General features: G+C 37.7%; 2 protein-coding genes across 5 annotated transcripts in view; one reads left to right on the forward strand and one right to left on the reverse strand.

Moving 5' to 3' along the window:
• RNF13 (ring finger protein 13) overlaps positions 1–8,958 on the forward strand; it is a 121,237-nt gene extending 112,279 nt beyond the window's left edge. The window contains exons 8-9 of the mRNA XM_006876371.1: positions 8,215–8,295; positions 8,594–8,958. Of these exons, the coding sequence (XP_006876433.1) occupies positions 8,215–8,295; positions 8,594–8,958 (446 nt within the window). The remainder of the gene's footprint in view (positions 1–8,214; positions 8,296–8,593) is intronic.
• Positions 8,959–13,120: 4,162 nt separating this feature from the next.
• PFN2 (profilin 2) lies at positions 13,121–19,472 on the reverse strand. 4 transcript variants are annotated; one of them, XM_006876369.1, is made up of 4 exons: positions 19,273–19,461; positions 17,029–17,221; positions 14,384–14,468; positions 13,130–13,564 (listed from the first exon to the last, which is right to left on the reverse strand). In XM_006876369.1, exons 1-4 carry the CDS (start codon positions 19,402–19,404, stop codon positions 13,552–13,554), a joined length of 423 nt encoding a protein of 140 aa, XP_006876431.1. In that variant the 5' UTR covers positions 19,405–19,461; the 3' UTR covers positions 13,130–13,551. The 4 variants fall into 4 exon arrangements, with proteins under 4 accessions (XP_006876430.1, XP_006876429.1, XP_006876431.1 ...); XM_006876366.1 differs by having other exon boundaries at positions 13,409–13,564; positions 14,377–14,468; positions 19,273–19,404; XM_006876368.1 differs by having other exon boundaries at positions 13,121–14,468; positions 19,273–19,472.
• Positions 19,473–19,478: the final 6 nt, after the last annotated feature.

Raw genomic sequence — 19,478 nt, forward strand, 5'->3', positions numbered from 1 at the left:
TTACTAAGTATTTTTAAGTCATTTCGGTTTCAGAAAGCAAGGTTTTATCACCTGTATATCACAGGTTGTTAATGAGTCTTCCTCCAATCCTAATGCCATTTTCTTCTTCATATAATTCAGCTTCTCAGATTATTTGATCAGCATACAGTCTGAATAAATATGGCACACATCTTTCATGATTTTAAACAATTTCAGTGATGCTTAGTTTTGGTACATCTGCCTCTTGGTCTATATATAGCTTCCTCATGAGCACAATTAAGTATTTTTGGAGTACTCATTCTCTGCATTGATGTCCATAGCTTATCATGATCACAAAGGTTAATTTATAATGAGCTTCGAACAGTGTTTGGCACATAAGTAAGCATTCAATGATAGCAGCTATTGCTGTTAGTCCTATTACTAAAAACAGTTGCTGCTGAGTCCATTTAAACTCCTGTCAGCCCTGTGTGTGTCTGAATAGAACTGTGCTCCACAGCGTTTTCAGTGGCTGATTTTTCGGAAGTAGAATGCCAGGCTTTTCTTCTCATGTGTATCTGGATGTACTGAGCTGTCAACCTTTTGGTTAGTAGTGAAGCACATAACTACTTGTGCTAACCAGACACAGCAGAACTGAATATAGGGATGATGAAGTAAATGGTTTATTTTAGGAATAGGTTTTTGTTATTTAGATTATTGATTTCATTTGTTGTTTAATATATATATTGTTGTTGTAGTTAGGTGCCATGGAGTCGGTACCGACTCATAATGACCTTATGCACAGCAGAATGAAACACTGCCCGATCCTAGGCCAACCTCACTATTGTTGCCACGCTTGAGTCCATCGATGCTGCTACTTTGCCAACCCACCTCACAGGGGGTCTTCCACTTTTTCTCTGATCCTCCACGTTACCAAACATGATATCCTTCTCCAGCAACTGGTCCCGCCTGACGATTTGTCTGAAGTATGAGAGATGAAGTTTGGCCATCCTGGCCTCCAAGGAGCACTGTGGCTGCACTTCTTCTAACACTTATATGCACTTCTTCCAAACATTATATGTATATATATGTTTAAAAATTTCATAAACCAGAATATCTGTCAAATTAGTCTTGTGATTTCCAGTTTTAACTATGTACTTTAAGTGGTTTTTAAAAACAAAAAAGCAAAAAACCTTTATTGTGAATTGAGTATAGGTTTACAGAGCATATCATCAGTTTTACATTCAACAGATCAATACTTATTAGCTTTATTACACTGATTGCAATCCCTTCATGTACCATCCATCAGCTAACAGTATTCACCTCTATTCACTTTAACTCTTGCATTCTTCCATCTCTACTGTTAGCTTCATCTTTCCTTTGCTAACCTCCTCCTTGATGTATATCCATCATCCATGTTAATGTGTGTCTACCCTCTGTTGTTCAGTACCATTGAGTCGGTTGTGACTCATAGCAACCCTGTATAGAATTTCCAAGAGCAGCTGGTGAGCTTGAACTTCTGACTTTGCGGTTCAAACTGACCCTGCAGTCCAGTGCATTAACCCACAGTGCCACACTAGGCCTGTGAATAATCAGTCTCCCCTCCCCATAACCATCTTAGAATATTTCTTTTATAAAGAAAATTAAAAAAAAAAAAACCATTTTGCAACAGTGGCCTCATATGTTTGTCCTATTGTGATTGATTAATTTCACTCAGCATAATGTCCTTTAGATTCATGTTGTCAGTTGTACAGTAGTTTTGTTATTGTTCACCTTTGCATAGTATTCCATTGTGTGTATGTACCAAAGTTCATTTAACCATTTTTCTGTTGATGAGTATTTAGGCTGTCTCCGTTTCTGTGATGTTACTCTGTAGACCGAATATTGGAGGATCTCGGTTTTTTTTATCTCCTCTGTTTCTTAACTGATGCGATTAATTTACATTCAGTATAATTGTTGATCGGTGTAACAGGTTGATGTCATTTTTAGTGGTGCTGCTGGTTTCTTTATTCCACATAATTTTTTTGTGGTGAGTTTATTTTGTTTATGGTTTTTCTTTTCATTTTCATTTTTGTTCTGCTGTTTGCTAAATCTTTCTGCTTATTTTCTATTTTGATGTGAAGTGTATAAATCTTCCTTGTGGTTATCCTTTATTAATTTGCCCCATTTAAAAGTCTGGCAAATAGTATCTTTAAGAAAACCAAAATAAATCATAAATGTTAAGAAAATTCTTTAGTAGATCCATACCCAGCACTAGAGGCTTTCAAATGTTTTGACCATGATCCACAGTTAGAATAATATCATGATCTAGTAGAACCATAAATATATATGTAAACATGTTCTTCCTCCTTCCCCCACTCCCTCCCACCCCTTTTCCCCTTTCGTGCCTTCCTCTCTTCTGATTGTTGAGTAGGTTCCAACCCATAGCAACCCTGTATAGGGTTTCCTAGGAGCGACTGGTGAGCTTGAACTGCCAACTTTGCAGTTCAAGTGGCTTTGCAGTCTGGTGCATTAACCCACAGTGCCAGAAGAGAGAACATGAGGCCAGTTAGAAGCTATATAGAATGTATCTGCATTATACAAGTTGTTAGCTTTTTATATTTAGATCTATGTGATTAGCTCCTATGCTGTAATTAATACGAGGTAAGAAAAATCTGGATTTCCTGGTTAAAACGTTTTATTTAGACAGTTCTTCAATAAATATTCCCTGAATACTTTCTTTGTGTGCCAAGCACTGTTTTAGGTACTAGAAAAACATACACAATTGCTGTTTATGGAGCTTAGTCAGGGCCTGGTGTGGCACTGCGGGATAAAGCACTAGACCAAAAGATCAGTTTGAACCATAAGGTCAGTGGTTCAAACTCACCAACTGCTCCTTGCAAACCCTCCACAGGGTGGGTACCTATACTTAACAGCACTTAGTAACAAGTGGGAGCAGACAAATGAGAGAAAGATGTCATGCAATGAAGGAAAATTCATGATATGTAATGGTGGAGAAGAGATGCTATTTTAGATAAGGAAGGGAAGACCTGAGAAAGACACTTCACATAGATCTGAAGGAAGTGAGAGCATAGTGGTGGGGGTGGGGAGTGGGGAGGAACACTGCAGGCAAAGAACAGCAAGTACAGAGGCCCTGAAGCTACTAGTAGTGTGTTGGATTTAGTCAAGAAACAACTTGAAACTTCTGCACACAGGTAATATCTGTAAAAGTTCGTCAGATCTTTCCTGCTTACCATACTTTGGGGACATAATCCTAATTTCCCTATCTTTCTTATCTTCACATTTGCAGCTTTCAGAAATGCTTGTGCTGATTAATATGTGATTTAAGTATATTGTCTTGGCCATTTCCAGAACATGTAAAATAAAAATAGGCTTTTAGTTGTTTTCTTGCTTTTGAACCAACTAGCTTCTAATAAATTTCATTACTTAATATTGCTTTCATTGACATTGTGGTTTCCAGTTGACTGCATCATTCAATTAGTGTATTTCTCTAAGTTTGTACACAGGACTCGTTGCCATACACTGTTTCCTAACAGATGGAAAATCTTCATGTTTTCACTTAGCTGTCCCTCTACCGAGCATTTAAGGCAGGCTGTTTGAGAGCCGTCTCCTAAAAGAGCCAGATCCCTGAAACAGTGATAAAAATAAAGCTTAATCATGAAGAGTTCCCCAAGGTAATATGTATAGGAGAAAGGTTTTTATTTCAGAGATTGAAAAACAGCAACATAGCATTTTATAGGAGATTATATAAAAGCAATACTTAATTTTTATACTTTTTATAACCACATTTAACTACCTTTAATCCAAGTTTTTAAGTAAATATTAATTACTTTGATAAGGGCTTGAAAATAATTAGTGAAGATTCTCAAGGAATTCTGGCTTTAAAACTATTTTATACTATTGTCTTTAATTCCAATTTCTTGGAAAATGGTATGAAGAAGAGGAGAGAAGATTTACTTTTTCTAGAAAAAGCTGCCATTGTTTCTTTTACTACCAAAAGCAGGGAATAACTAGGAACATACTCCTCTACAAGGGCAGTAACATTTGCTTTGAAGTTCATGCATTCATTGAGTCACCTTCCCTGGGTTTATTTATAATAATGTGTAGTGTTGCCATTAACTCTTATGAAAGTTGTATTCTGTCCTAAATGTTCAATCTCTTTTACCCTTTATTTTAAAAAATCCTATTCTGGTTGGTTGTCTTAAAGTCTGACCTGTTGTTATGTGTCAAGTATGTAGAGATTCTGATTCATTAGGACCCTGCAAACAGGTAAAAGTGCCCTATTCAGTTTCATAGGTTATAATCTTTAACAGGTCTTTTCTCCAGCAAAGCCACTGGGTGGGTTCAAACTACCAGCCTTTTGGTTAGCAGCTAAGCAAGCATTTAACCATTGTGCCACTAGGGGCTCCCAAGGTCTGAATGAATGTTATAAAATGGAACAGTTAAACTCATCAATTTTTAGTCCTCTCTAGAAATGGTTTTCTATCTATCTCTGGTTTTATGTCAGTATTGTTTTTGTTGTAGCATGGTCCAATGTACCTTACTTACTTTTGTATTTAGTTTGTTCAAAGACTGAAAGGCAGCCAGTGTGACTGGAGCCTATTGAGTGAAAGGCAGACTGTAAGAGATGAGATAGGAGACGGTCCTATCTTACTCCATTACATGAAGGGTATAATGAGGAACTGAGATTTTAAGTGAGATCGAGAGCAACTTACATGGGATTGATATGATGTGATTTACATTTTTAAATATCACTGGTTATGGAGAGAAGGCAGGGAGCAAGAACAGATGTAAAGAAAACCAGAGAGGAGACTGAGATAGTTGGTAGTAGCCATAAATCAATCACCTCTTATTTATGGCAACTCCACATACACATCAAAATGAAATATTGCCCAGTCCTGTGCCACTACCTTCACAACTATTGTATTCTGGAGTTCATTGTTATATGCACAGTATATTTTGAGTGGCTTCCAACATTGGAGGTTCATTTTCCAATATTATCTCAATCTTCTGTTGGATTCCCAGGGCTTCCGTTGACTAATTTTTAGAAGCATAGTACCAGGCTTTTGTTCCTAGTCTTAAGTCTAGAAGGTCCACTAAAATCTGTCCACCCTGAGTGACCTTGCTGATATTTAAAATACTGCTGACATAGCTTCCACCATCACAGTAACATACATGTCATTACAGTATGACAAGCGGTTAAGACCAGAGTAATTGAAGAGATGGAAAGAATAGATAGATGCAGAGGATGTTTTGCAGATAAAAGTTTCCAGGGCTTGGTGACACCTTACGTCCAAGCCAGTTCACATACTGCACTGGTTGTCTTGGGCCTTCCTGTTTATGTGATTGCTATTCTGATGAGCAAATACCTTTGCTGTACCTCATGTAGGTTTTGTGTTTGAAATATACTGAAATAGGGGGAAATTAGGAAGGAACAGGGTTCTAAGGGAAAGCCAAAGTTCTGCCCACCTAAGTATATAACATGCCTAGATTGATGAGACTTTAAGTGATGTCGTGAAACTTTTCAAGTAACAGTAATGCCAAAAATACTCGACACAGAAGCATTTCCATATTTTCACATAACATATATGAATCTCACCCCTTCCATGGGCCTTCTACACACTTGATCCACCAGTGAAAATTAACAAAGCCTTTGTTTGATAAAGCCCAGAGGGATTTATTCCAGGGTTCCTCAACCTCAACACTTGATATTTTGGGCTGGATAATTCTTTGTTGTGGAGCTCTCCAGAGCATTGTAGGATGTATGATCCTCCAGTTTGACTACCAAAATGTCGCAGGCATTGCCAAATGTCCCTGGGAGACAAAATTGACCCTAACTGAGAACTACTAGTTTATACTAAGTAACAGAACTTTCTTTCTAATATAGTGTTAATATTAAGAATAACTAACATTTATTACACAGTGGTTACAACCCTCTTATTTTATACTATTGGAACCAATAAGCAATTGGTCAATTTTTAAGATCTGCTAAATATACATACAGGATCACTGTGGGTCGGAATTGACTCGACGGCACTTAACAACAAAAAATGTACATAAATTATAAACTATACAAATGCCTTATCTTTTGATAGCTTAACAGTGGGTTGATATGAGGCGTCAGTCATTTATTTGGAAAATTAATCTGCTGACTTGATTTCCAAGTTATCATGGTACGTAATGTACTTTATGCCATTTCTACTTTCAGGTTCTTTAAAGTATACAAGAATTAGATTCTCCTTTCACTTCTACTTTTTACTGATACATGTTTGACTAATCTTTTACAATTTACTTGTCCATATCTAATTTAGTAATATTTGGCCCTGGCAGGACTTAGGGTGGATCACATAGGTGCGGCTATAACTACTTATATTAAGTGTTTGTAATGCATTCAACCTGGCTTACAAATAAAACCAGTAAGCTTTTACACTCACAGTTCATGGGCTGCTGAATATTTAATTATATAATTATCGTAAGTAACAACAATTAGGTTCAATGACCATCACAGCAAGCTCTTTGTAAGCGTACAGTTCATCTGGTGGAATAGATAGCACACAGGTATTAGAAAGCAGCCTATGAGCCAGTCTGCAGGGTGCATACTAGAACCAATGTGCCATTCTAATCAGAAGTAGATATGGTTAATATGTACTGTTCAAAAGGGCTTCTAAAAAAAATCATGGAAGAATGGAATTAAAATGGAATTTCCCCACAAACATTTTGAAGCCCCTGGTATGTGTCAAACACTATGTAAAGTACTCTACATACATGCATTATCTCCTATAATCCTTAACAACATGAGTATATTATTGTTTTTTTTTTTGTTTTGTTTTTTGCCTTTGAGAAAACTGTATTGGAAAGTTATCTTCTACAAGGTTACATATATAATTATAAATAAATGCACCAAAGTATGAACCCCAGACATTCTAATGTGCTTTCTTCGCACATCCAAGGCTGTGGGTGTTAGCATTCTATAAAGCTCTAGGTTCCAATCTGGTCCATGATCACAAGTGACATCTTTGAATCCTGACCTGTCATCATCAAAGTAAATACTGTGGCAAGAAAATGTGGAAAGATCAATATAAGTCCATTATTTACACTCAGAAGATTGATATGAACGCTCAGTGACTCTGAATATCAACTCTGTTCAACTTAGGAATCCTGGTGTGGTGCTTAGAATAAGCACTGGATAAGGTCGATTTGAACTACAAGGTCTGCAGTGCAAACTCACCAGCCGCTCCTCTTGGAAACCCTATACAGGGTCATTGAGTCGGATCCGACTCAACGGCACTTTAACAACAGTAGTGACTCAGATAAAATACTGTTAGTTTCATATTGATTCTGTAACAAATTACCACAAACTTATGTGACTTAAAACACTATAAATTTATTTTGCTTACAATTCTGGCAGATTAGAAGTATGATTAGCAACTGAAATTCCACCTGCAACATTAATTCGCTTTTGCTATGTAATTTAACATATTTACAGGTTTCAGAGATTAGACACGGTTATATTTGGAGAGAGGCATTATAAATTCAGCAATAAAACAAAACAGCAATGACATTAATAATCACCATTTATAAAATAGGTTGTGTCTGGTTTTTTGCACATATCTCATTTAATCCTCACAACCCTTCAAAGTAGATGCTGGGTATCAAAAGCTAAATAATTTCAACTGCTAAATGTTGGGAGGCTATGATGTGAAATCCAATGTATCTCATTGAAAATCTGTTTTTGCTAATGTATTTTAAAAGGAGTTCTGGCAGCTTAGTAGTTCTTGGCTGCTGAACTAAAGCCTACTGTTCAAGGGGGCTCAAAAACTTTGTGGAGGTTCAAGCTCATGTGTCCCTGACCAGCAGAAGGACCTGGCAATCTGCTTCCATAGATATGACAGCCTTGGAAACCGTCTGGGGCAGTTCTACTCTGATCCTCTGCAGTCATTATGGGGACAGAATTGATTAGATGGCAAAGGGAATGTATTAAAAACATAGGAGTATGTTCTAACATGTTTCCATCTTTATTTGATAAGGTATACAAATTTGACATCTATTTCCAATTGACTGTTTTAGGTAAAAGGTTAATAACATATTCAAGTCCTTCAACTTGAACAGTTAAGCAGTTCCCTGCATCTGACAGGAAATTAAACAAAAGGCATCCCATAAAAATTTTAAAACAATGGATTGAGAAAGACCTAACCTAAATAGTTAGAAAACTTGAGACTACTGTTCTACATCCTAATTTGTTACTATTTTTTGTTATAGGAGATGAGTATGATGTATGTGCCATTTGTTTGGATGAGTATGAAGATGGTGACAAGCTCAGAATCCTTCCCTGTTCTCATGGTATGAGTAATTACACACTAGTTTAAGTTTATTTTATGTATAGAGTAGTTTACATTTAGGGGATCATATTAGAGGTGAGAGACGGAAAATAGTACTTAGCAAATCACAAGCCAAGGTTTGTACTAATTAGTGGTCTCATTAAAGGATGATATGTACTTATAAAAATTTATAAACTTTCTTCTCCTGTCCCTACCTGCATATGGATCAGAAGAACACTAAATAAACAAACATGACTAGAGATTAAATATAATGCTCTCAATCAGTTTACTAACTAAAAATGTATATTTCGCTTTAACAGCTTACCACTGCAAATGTGTAGACCCTTGGCTAACTAAAACAAAAAAAACTTGTCCAGTCTGCAAGCAAAAAGTTGTTCCTTCTCAAGGCGATTCAGATTCTGATACAGACAGTAGTCAAGAAGAAAATGAAGTGTCAGAACATACCCCTTTACTTAGACATTTGGCTTCTGTCAGCACTCAGTCATTTGGGGCTTTGTCAGAATCCCGCTCACATCAGAACATGACAGAGTCGTCAGACTATGAAGAAGATGATAATGAAGATACTGACAGTAGTGACGCAGAAAATGAAATTAATGAACATAATGTCGTGGTCCAACTGCAGCCTAATGGTGAACTAGATTACAACATAGCAAATACTGTTTGACCTTCAGTGGGTGATTGGTTTGTTTCTCTTTAAAATTTTATTTAGGTACATCATGTGGTTTTTTGGATCCCTTCAGAGGTTTCTGTAGAAATAACTTTTTCAGTATTCTACAGTTTAATCAGATGACAGAAACCGAATTTTTGATCCAGTATTTCTCAGTTCTTCATTTCATCAACTTTGCTTTTGGAATGGAAAAGAGCCAAAACATTTTTTTTTTAATCTTGAGAGTAAGCTTGCAATTAAGACCACATCAAAGTATGCAAATGTTTTGTTTTACACAAAAGGTCAGTGCTGCTGTTATCTAGCATGAGTTAAGCCAACTACCACTTCCATAAAGTTACTCAAAAGTTGTTGAATTAGAATATGTATGTTTTGCTATTTCTCAGAATTGTGATGGAGAAGTCAACAAGGTGTACTCTACTATTTTCGTCTTTATCAGCACCACAAAGAAAAGATCTACTCAGAACTCTTTTTCTTTCCTATCCCCAAGTAGTGTTATCCTCACAGGAATGGTCCATGCCAGTGCAGAAATAACATTAAAAAATAATAATAATTTTTTTTTGAAGATTTTTAATACTATAATATTATGTATGAATTTGAACAATTAATTTTTCTGAATTTTGCTTGATGAATTTTAGTATCCTTTGGGTTTTCTGTGGCGATCAAAGCAAAAAGAAAACTGAAAATACTGAACTTCAGCAGCTGTTCATACTCAGATCATATACCTCTTAATAAAGAGCATTTCATGCTATTCACCCTCCTAAACTATGTAGAGAGAAAACTGTTCAAGTATTGGATTTGAAAATTAATGCTTATGTTTAACAGAATTAATGGTGTATTTTAACAATGTATTATGAAAAACTAAATTATATTATATATTATTGTAATTATGTAGAAAATAGAGACATATAATCAAAATGCTATGATTTTTTACATGGCCTTGTAAGGAGAGTATAAATGTTAATAAACATGTTTTCCATTTTTAAAAACCAGCATATGTTTGTTCTACTATAGTACTACTTTATCACATTAGCCTTATTAATATGCAGTGCTATCAAGGTATGACAGATAAATACACATCACCTTAAAATTTTATACAAGGTAACTGCCCACAATTATGTAATCCTAAATTAAAAAGACTGCAGCCAAAATTATTCTACTAGTGTACACTGTGGTACACTATTGTTAAATTATGGTACATCCTTATACTAGACAACTACATGGTCCTGAACAGATAAACACAGCTCTGTATTAAAATGGAAAATATTAATATGACACTAATAAAAACTTATAGAACAACAAGGATATGAAATGTCTGGGGGTGTCTTTTGTTGTAAAAAATTAATAAATTTTAAATGAAAGGATTAGAAATTCACTTTTTCAAAACTTAAAATTGGGGGAAAAAAGTTATTTCCACTTTGGAAAATAAAAGTTGAATTCAGTATTTATCGTCTGATACTACTCCATCTCTCCACCCACCCCACCCCCTTTTATAAAATACAAACCTGAGAATCAGGCTATCAAACAATTTTATTTCAGAAAATCTCTTGAGACATTTTTACCATGGTAGTTAAAACAAAGCTATTTGGAATTTGGCATATCTGTATGACCCTAACCTTCCTAATTCTGTATGGTAATTTGCATAATTTAATTAAATTAAGGTAGGGTATGAGAACAAAGCATTATGCCTGGCACATACACAGTAATCTCATTCACTGTAATCTTTAAATTAAAATAGCAGCATCATACCTAAAACTTTTAAAAAGTTATTAAGTGTGGTAGGATATAACCACATATTAGTGAACTAAATGTTACCTTCTTTCAGCCCATAACTCACTGTTCAGATCAAGGACCTGGTGCCTTAAAGTAAGGCGTGTTTCTACGGCAAAAACTTTTTTTTTTGAAACTCCAAAGGATTAGTTTTCATTGTTTAAAAAAAGAAAAAAAATGAGGCATCTTATTTAATAGCACTGGTTAGAACATTAACTATTTCTCTTGATAGTCACTTGATGACATAACTATGGGGATTTCTGAATAGGAAATTCAGTATAATTAAAATTTGATTTTTATATGTTTAGAAAACCTTCCTAATTAAAATATTTTCTAATTATAAAAGTAGTATTAAACACCGAAATCAAAATAGTCACTTGGAAACTTAGCCCAGAGATAAATGTATCATCTTGAGATACTGTCTTCAGAAATGTTTGTAAAGTACATGTGTATTTTACACTATTGTATATATGTATGTATTTACAATGTATATAAAATCTGATTATATCCTCATATGTTCAGTGGTGAGCATTTTCTTGTGTTCATACTTCAATGACTGTTTTTCATCCTAGGGATATAATTTATTCACCCTGAGTTTCTCAAAATTGATCTGTTTGATTATTCTAAGTAATGCTATATGATGGAACTTCCAGTATATAACTTTGTATAGTTCAATTTCCTTACATTAAATTCAAGGAACTAAGAAATAAGCAAAGTATGTATATATATATATATACATCTATTTCTCATAACTGTTTTGGTTAATGGAATGGAAGGAAGGAAGGAGCTGATGGCTAATTTCCTTACTTAAGTGATAGTTGCCCTCTACTATCTTCTAGTCTTCACACCCAACAAACACAGACATATACTTCATCAATTAAGATTTTCATGCAGTAAGGGTTTCACAATTTTGGCTACTGCTTTCTGTAGTAATTTCCCTAATAGCTCTTCACAACTCAAGCATTACTATAAAACCTCCAACCACAACTCAACAGCCAAATGAAAATTTGCAACTTGCAACTTGTTCTTAGCAGGGATCTTACAGGTCAATGAGCTGGTACCATGTTTCTCTTCTATGATTTCTAGCATTTGCCCAACTACTTAAGTAACCCTAAACCCCCATCTTCCACACTTTTAAATCTACCACAAGGTTGGTTGTTCAAACTCTCACCAGCCACTCCTTGGAAACCATATGAGTCGGAACCAACTTGACAGCACTTAACAGCATGTGCAAGTAAATGAGCACCACCTGCTCCATGGAAGAAAGAGGAGGCTATTTGGTACCGTAAAGATGAGTGGGAATTAACTTGCTGGCAGTGGGTTTGGGTTTTTGATTATGTACCAAGTCTTAATGCCTGACAGTAATGTCAGAGAAATTTTATTTATACTCAATATAATTTTGTCAGTAAGGCCAAGGAGATTAATATTCCCTAAACCAATGCTCCTAAAAGGGTAGCTTCCAGCCTACTTAAGTCACCCAGGGATTGTTTCTAAAGAGGGACTTGTTGGGTCTATGAAATCTCTACCTATAAGGATACATAGAGCCCAGAATCTGCAATAAGCATCTCCACATTTTCACACTGCTGTTGTTAAGTGCTATCAAGTTGGTTATGACTCATAACAAACCCTGTATAGGGTTTTAAGGAGAAGCTGGTGAGCTTGAACCACTGACCTTGTGGTTCAAAGTGACTCTGCAGTCCAGCGCCATGAGCCCACAGCGCCACATCAGGACTCCCACGTAGACCCACAATTTCTTTATTATGAGCATCTGTGCTATGAGCTTCTGTTGAAAATTCATAGTAATAATGACCTGCTTAAATAGTATGCAATCTACTAAAACTTCAATACTTGTCAGGGCTCTTTGGACCTCTGGGATTAAACCAGATGATTGCATAGCCGTTACCAACATACTATTCCAAAGTCAGAAACTAGGCTTATATGACGTTTTCTGCTCTTAAGAAGAACAGTCCTATCCCAGTTGGCTAACTTCAGCCTGCCAACAGTCTCCAAATCTAAAGCAGCATGAGATTTTTAAACATAGAAGGATCTGCAATAATGCAGAAACTCTTCTAGGCACTGGACCTCCTTATTACTCACTTTATATCACATCTAGAATCATTTATAAGATGCTACGTAAATTTTCCTCTTAGACACCTGAAAATGAACCTGAAATCTATTTTTAATCAAAGATTATTAAAAAGAAATTTCCAGAAACTGAGTTTTATTTATAAATACTGCTTGAAATAAAGTAGGCTATCAGCTGTATTTTGGAAGGGGGGAGGGATAAGCTTTTGTGCTTGCTGCAGACTTTAGTCTATTCTATGTTTCCACTGTGTTAAAAGTCAACTAACAGTAAGCCAACAATTTACATAAACAACAAGAGTCTAGATTATTTGGTTGGAATAAATTTATTTCATCTGTCTGTAAACAAGGTGTTTAATAGTTATGGCATTTTTTTAAATGCATATTAAATCAGATGAGTTAGACTGTATCCCAGATGTAACAAAGTGCAGGGAAAGAAATGGACAAATCAGCAACAAGATTTGTTTTAAATCTGTACATTATCCACAAGGCCCAAACAAATAGAAGCAAATACTAGAATGTCCCTAAAGTAGTGCCATTTGAAAGAAATCCTTAATAAGTCAGTTAAAATCCATCTTCACAATAGCAACAGTTCATTTTAACAATAGTATGGCACAGAATACATATGGAAAAAATTCATCACAAGACAGCCAAGTCCACAATAATGCAACTTCATATAAAATCTCAAGCTGCAAATAAAAATTGGTCCTATGAAGAACAAACTGGACACACTCCAGATGGTTATTTGGGATACCTAATGTCCATAATGGCAGCCTTTTACAATTTTACTAAAAGAGTAGAGCTGGTGTGCAAAGGAAAAAATCTGAGCTATTGCAATGATGGAATGTCCCTGGGTATTCAATCAGTATGGTTACTGTAAGAACATGGGAGGAAGTGCCTTTGCTCTTGTTTTGCAGTTGCACTGTTCATATGTCCTGGAGATACTATGAAAAAAGTATTGTCTCAAGTGCAACAACAATACTGAAAGCAAACTACTGTAGCTTTCATAGCTCATCAAGAAAAAGGGTACTAATTGGTTAAATAAACCAGGCACTGCATAAGAGAAGATGGAAGCAAACCAAATATACCTTATGTGCAAAAGGAGGGATGGGAAAAGAGAGGAGTGAAGGAAAGATGCATGCACTTTTTCCTCCCAACCATGCGCAACAAAAGGAAGACTAAATGAGCCAAGTAAATGCTCAAAAGTGCTGAAAAGACATTGATCAAATTAGATTGTACAACCGGCACCTTGCTTAATATTACCTTATTTTAGTAATCAATATCCCATTAATTGATAAGACAGTGATGCCCAACTTGGCATGCCCCCTCCCCCCAAATTTCAAGGTATCATGCAAATCATTATTGTGCTGCAATTATTTTGCCAGATAAGGATTGGTTACATACAGTGGTTAACATATAAATGATCCATTGGACAAACAGGAATTATGACATTAGAAAATAGGTAAAGAAAAAAATAGCTACCATCTATAGTCTGGTAGCACTGTGACCATAATTGGGGTGGTGATGAAGACAGTTGCTAGGTAGATGGGGAGAGGCTGCTTACACATCAGACCTCCTCAGGTATAAAGCGAGTTCATATGCTTTCTTGTTAAGAGTGCCTCCGTGGACACCTTCCTTTCCCATGACTATAACCAATGCTGGAGTACACAAGGAAACAAAACAAAAGTGAACAGAATTATTTAAGGGGGGGAGGGCAGAAAGAAAGACACCTTTCCCCACAAACAGAGGGATACAAAGGAGACACAGGTTCATACCCCATCACCCTGCATTGCTAATAAAATTTCCAGAATTAAGACTCAAGCTTACAGCTAGGAAAGTTTAAGAGCAATTTTCCCCTAATACTTAACAGTCTGCCTAGCAGCTAGAACCCAGAGTCTCTCAAGTATTTTGCCATTGAGTATGCCTTCTTATTCAATCCGCCTCCATGGACCCCTTCTTTTCCCATTACAAAGACCAAGACTGAAAGAGAAAGAAGAAAAGTGTTTCAAAAGAAGTGTTAATCAAGAAAGTCACTCAAGTTTTAGCAGAAAGAACCCCAATTAATAATTTAATATTAAGTTAGTTTTCCATGAACTGTCAAGCACTGAAGAGTCAACTAGGATCTCCAAATCAGAGAACTCTCAAAATAGTAATACGCTGAAACAGAACACAGTAACTACTGACTGCATTCTGAGAGCCCAAGGCAACTTCAGAGCTCTTTAATTATCTTTACACTAGCTAGGGAGGGAAAAACAACCCTGAATATGAGTGCTCGTGTAGCTCTATAGGATAAGCACTGGACTACTAATCGGAAGTGGGCTTCTGGTGTGGCACTGTGGATCAACAATGGACTACACACCACAAGGTCTGCAGTTCAAGGCCACAAGCTGCTCCTCAGAAACCCTATACAGGGTCACTCACTATGAGTCAGAATTGACTCAATGTCACTCTAGAACAACTAACCTCAAGTCAGTGGTTTAAACCCACCAGCGACCCTATACAGGACTGCTGAGTTGGAACTGACTTAATGGCACTTGACAGTAATATTCCAAGGGGGAAAATAAGTTGATTGATGTAACAAATACTGGCCACAAAATGAAGTTTAAAGAAAAAATTATTTGCAAGTCTCTACAAATACAACATGCTTAATTAAGTCTTATCAGTGAGGTTAAACACGTTCATTTCAGAGAAAAACCAAGACAAAATTTCAAATAGCATTCTCAGTGTCAAATGAAAAGTAATTAAGGCTGGATGTATGGAAATGCTCACTGCTTTGTTTTTTAATCCTGGTCTAAAATCCTAAAAAAGGTTTACTATTTCTAACTGTTTCTCTCTCTATATAGTCAAATTTTATATTCAGTGCCACTAGATGTCAGTAGTGCTGTATGGTATAAAAATCTCATTCTGATTTCGTCACATAATTTATACCTCCTTTTAACATTGGTCTCTTGAGCTCAGGTAATGTTTAAAGATTTGTCTATTATTTCAGAATCATCTAATTTTGTCAGAGAAATATTCATAAGCAAAAATTCACATCAGAATAAAGTAACCTGGCTGGGAGTTGGTAGAACAAAAGCATTACATTCCAGCTCAGCAGCTTCAAGTTGTTTCATACACCAGATCTGGTTTTAAAATCAGATGTGCCAAGTTTGCTTATATGGGACTATGGAAGCCCCTTTTAATATGAAAACATTTTACATAAGTTAATATATTTAAATGTATTTGTAAAGCAACTTTGTTGTTATTTTTAAGAGCCCACTGAATTGGTTCTGACTTATAGAGACCCTGTGTGGCGCTGTTGGTTTGTGCGCCAGACTGCAAAGCCGTTTGAACTGCAAGGTCGGTGGTTCAAGCTCACCAGCTGCTCCTCGGAAACCTTATACAGGGTCACTATGGGTCGGAACTGACTCGACGGCACTTCACAACAACAACATAGGCTATCTAAGGCGTGGCTAATGAGTCTGAACCGCCGACCTTGTGGTTCAAATGGACCTTATGATAGAGTGCTTTTCCTGTATGCCTTAATAAGCCTCTATTTCTACAAAGTTTTTGGAAAAAACAGACTTCTTTAGTGAAGAATGTCTACAATGTTGACCACATTAGGAGACACCAGAATTTCTGGACCAAGTGTACAAATGAAACATTACTTCCTACTGTTTCAAATCTAAAACTTAGTCTTTGAAATATTTTAAACAACAACCAAACAAATATGGACCACTTCCTTACTTCAAAACCCATATTATAGTTATTTTTTTCTTCCCAGCAATGTTCCTAATAGAAAAATGAACCAACGTTAATTTTTCCTTACTGATGTTGCATAGGTAAATGATTAAAATACAGGAAAGACAAGGAATAGATCCAAAGTTCAAAGATGCAAAGGCATTTGATTTAAACAATTTAACAATACTGAGAAAGGAGTGGATTATCACTTGGCATGCCAAGCAATTCAAAAGACAAATTCCAACAATAGTTTGCTAAGCTAAAAATGACATGATTTAAACATTCCATTTTGAAATAAAGTTGGAATTTCAAAAGCTAAGTTTTACAGGCAGCTACTATAGAATTATCTACAGCAATGCCTCTTTTTAGTGCGGACAGTTCACAAAAACCACCTTAATAGCCGTTATGGACTAAAACTTTTATACAAAATGTTAAAGAAATTGCTCAATAAGTTATAATGTGGCATGCAATCTTTAACCAACAAAGTACCTTGCTTACCTCTACCAGCTCTGCCGACAGCAACATTGTATGTTGGCTCCCCACCTTGACTCTTTGTCCGGATGTCCATTGTGCAGTCACCATCAACATATAGACTATCTCTGATCACTGAGCACTTCTTTGCGCCAAGGGTCAAACCGTTGGTAAAGAAACCTTCCCGGTCTTTTCCTACAATCATATCTATTTCTATTGGCTGCCCCCAAAAAAGAAAAACAAAAAATATGAAGTTGTAGTTAATTCTTTTCAGGCCTGAATATAACAGGAACGAGTATGTGCCAAAGTTGTACAGCCACTACAGGACCACCACATTTCACTAATGCAAAATCAAGATTCAGTCTTTTCTTCAAATTATCTACTCCTACTCAGTTACATGTTTCATGAGTGAATTCAGATTTCTCAGTTAAAACAGAGCTCTTCTAACTAAAGACTATTCTATACAAAGAATCTTTTTAAAAATAGTTGGTAGATGACACCAGGCAAAGTGCAAACTTAAGAATTATTTATAAACTATACCAAGTGAGGTAGTGTCTGAAGGTGCTATCTCATGGTAAAGATTCAGCCATAAAGTCTTTTCAACAACAGTTTGTCAATCATATTCAGTCACACAACAGTAACGTTGCACCACATTTAAAGTTGCTTGAAAGTCTCCCCAAATAAGGCTCATGCTTCTGCAGATCTGTTCACTTCTCTTCTTGGATGGCTTGAACTATCCTCCAGGATGTGAACTTCAATCCCTAGACCTTAGTGCATTTCCAAATTCATATTTCCCCTTCCTAATTTTTCTAGCCATTACCCTTTTTCCCTCCCCTCTCACTTCCTTAACCGGTTTTCTTTCCTGGCAAACTAAAAGAGGTTTCTGTCTGCAGCATTGCAGTAGGCAATGGTAAAAGGTAATGGAGAGAGAGTGGGAAAGAAACTGAAGTAGCCATCAGAACCGGAAAGGAGAAAACGTGCATTCAAACATTCCATGAATAAGAAAGAAGGCGTCGCCCCCATCAGAACTGCAGAGTCATAGCAGGCCCCAGCCATTTCCAAGCACACTCCCGCAATCTTCCCAGGCAGACAGCGGGAAATCACACACAAAGACAAGAGAACTGCAGAAGAAAAAGTTGGCCACCATATGCCAATTCTCTGTAAGAATTGTAGCTCTCTACAGGTAGAACTTGAAAACCTTGAAGTACAATCTCAAAGATTAAGTTCTATATAATTAGATGGTAAACCATGGTAGGCAGTGCAGGAAAAATTCGAGACACCGTTATAGAGGTATTGGATTTTGGCGTTTGGTAAGGAGGAGAAATGTGCCCATATTTCATAAAATCTTCACATTTCAGAAAGAGCCTTGGGAAAAAACAGGGGAAACAATAAGCAGCTTTGGAGGCTTAGTGGCAAATATTCCCCCAAACCATGTGACAACCAAGTCAAAAACCATCAAATCACAGGAAAATCAGGCACTGTGTAAGCATACATTTACATCAGCTCCTTCAAAACCATCACTTAAGAGGGAGGGACTTGGAGAAGTACAGCGTTCCTGGGTCTTCCCAGATTATTGAAACCCTCCCTACAAACACCTCCCTTTTAGAGGTAAATAGTGTAAGTAGGGATAACGGTGTATCGATGAGTCTCCATAGGAGAAGGAGAGAAATCAATGGCAGTTCGCCATCTTGGAGAATTAAAAAAAAAACAAAACCCTGTACACCCAAAGCCGAAGTCGCGATTCACGAACCCACCTACGTGGTCGGCGCACATTCCTCTCAAGCCCCGAAGGCCCGGTCACCGGCAAATCTACGCAAAGTCGCTCCGAGAATCTCGGGGGCCGGGCAGCCGCCGCCTCCCACAGCCCCGCGGCGCGCTGTCCACTAAGCGAGGGGCGGGCGGCCCAGTCGCCGGGAGCCCCGGCCGGAATCCCGACCCCCGCTTCCACCCCAGGACGAGCAAAGCCAGCATCGGGCTTCCAGGGGACCTGGGGAGCCGCACTAGGGGAAAAAGGTACCCCCAACCCGGCCTGTGCGTGACCCCCCACAGTCGGAACGCCACCAGGGGCAAGGGGGACCCGGCCGCCACCCCCGCCTGTCAGTGCGGTCCCGGGCAACCGGCCGTACCGGGCCGGCAGCCGCATCCTCTGCGCCCAACGCCTCTCACACCTGCCGACGGCCCTCTGTCTCCCGGCCCCGCGCTGCGATGCCCCGGCGGCCGGCAGCCCCTTTCGGGTCCGGGTACCTGCACCAGGCCTCCGCAAGTGCTCACCGTAATGCTCTGAAAGACGCCCCCGGCCGTGGCTGCCCAGACGTATTTGGCGTCGCAGTAGCCGACAATGGCGGCCTCCTGGCAGCAGCCATCGCACATCAGGTTATCCACGTAGCTCTGCCAACCGGCCATCTTCGAGCCCTTCGCACTGCAGCGGGGACGGCGAGGAGCAGCAGGCGCAGCGGCGGCGGCGGCAGCGGCGGGCG

This window comes from Chrysochloris asiatica, unplaced genomic scaffold (genome assembly GCF_000296735.1).
Source record: "Chrysochloris asiatica unplaced genomic scaffold, ChrAsi1.0 scaffold00376, whole genome shotgun sequence".
Lineage (NCBI taxonomy): Eukaryota > Metazoa > Chordata > Mammalia > Afrosoricida > Chrysochloridae > Chrysochloris > Chrysochloris asiatica.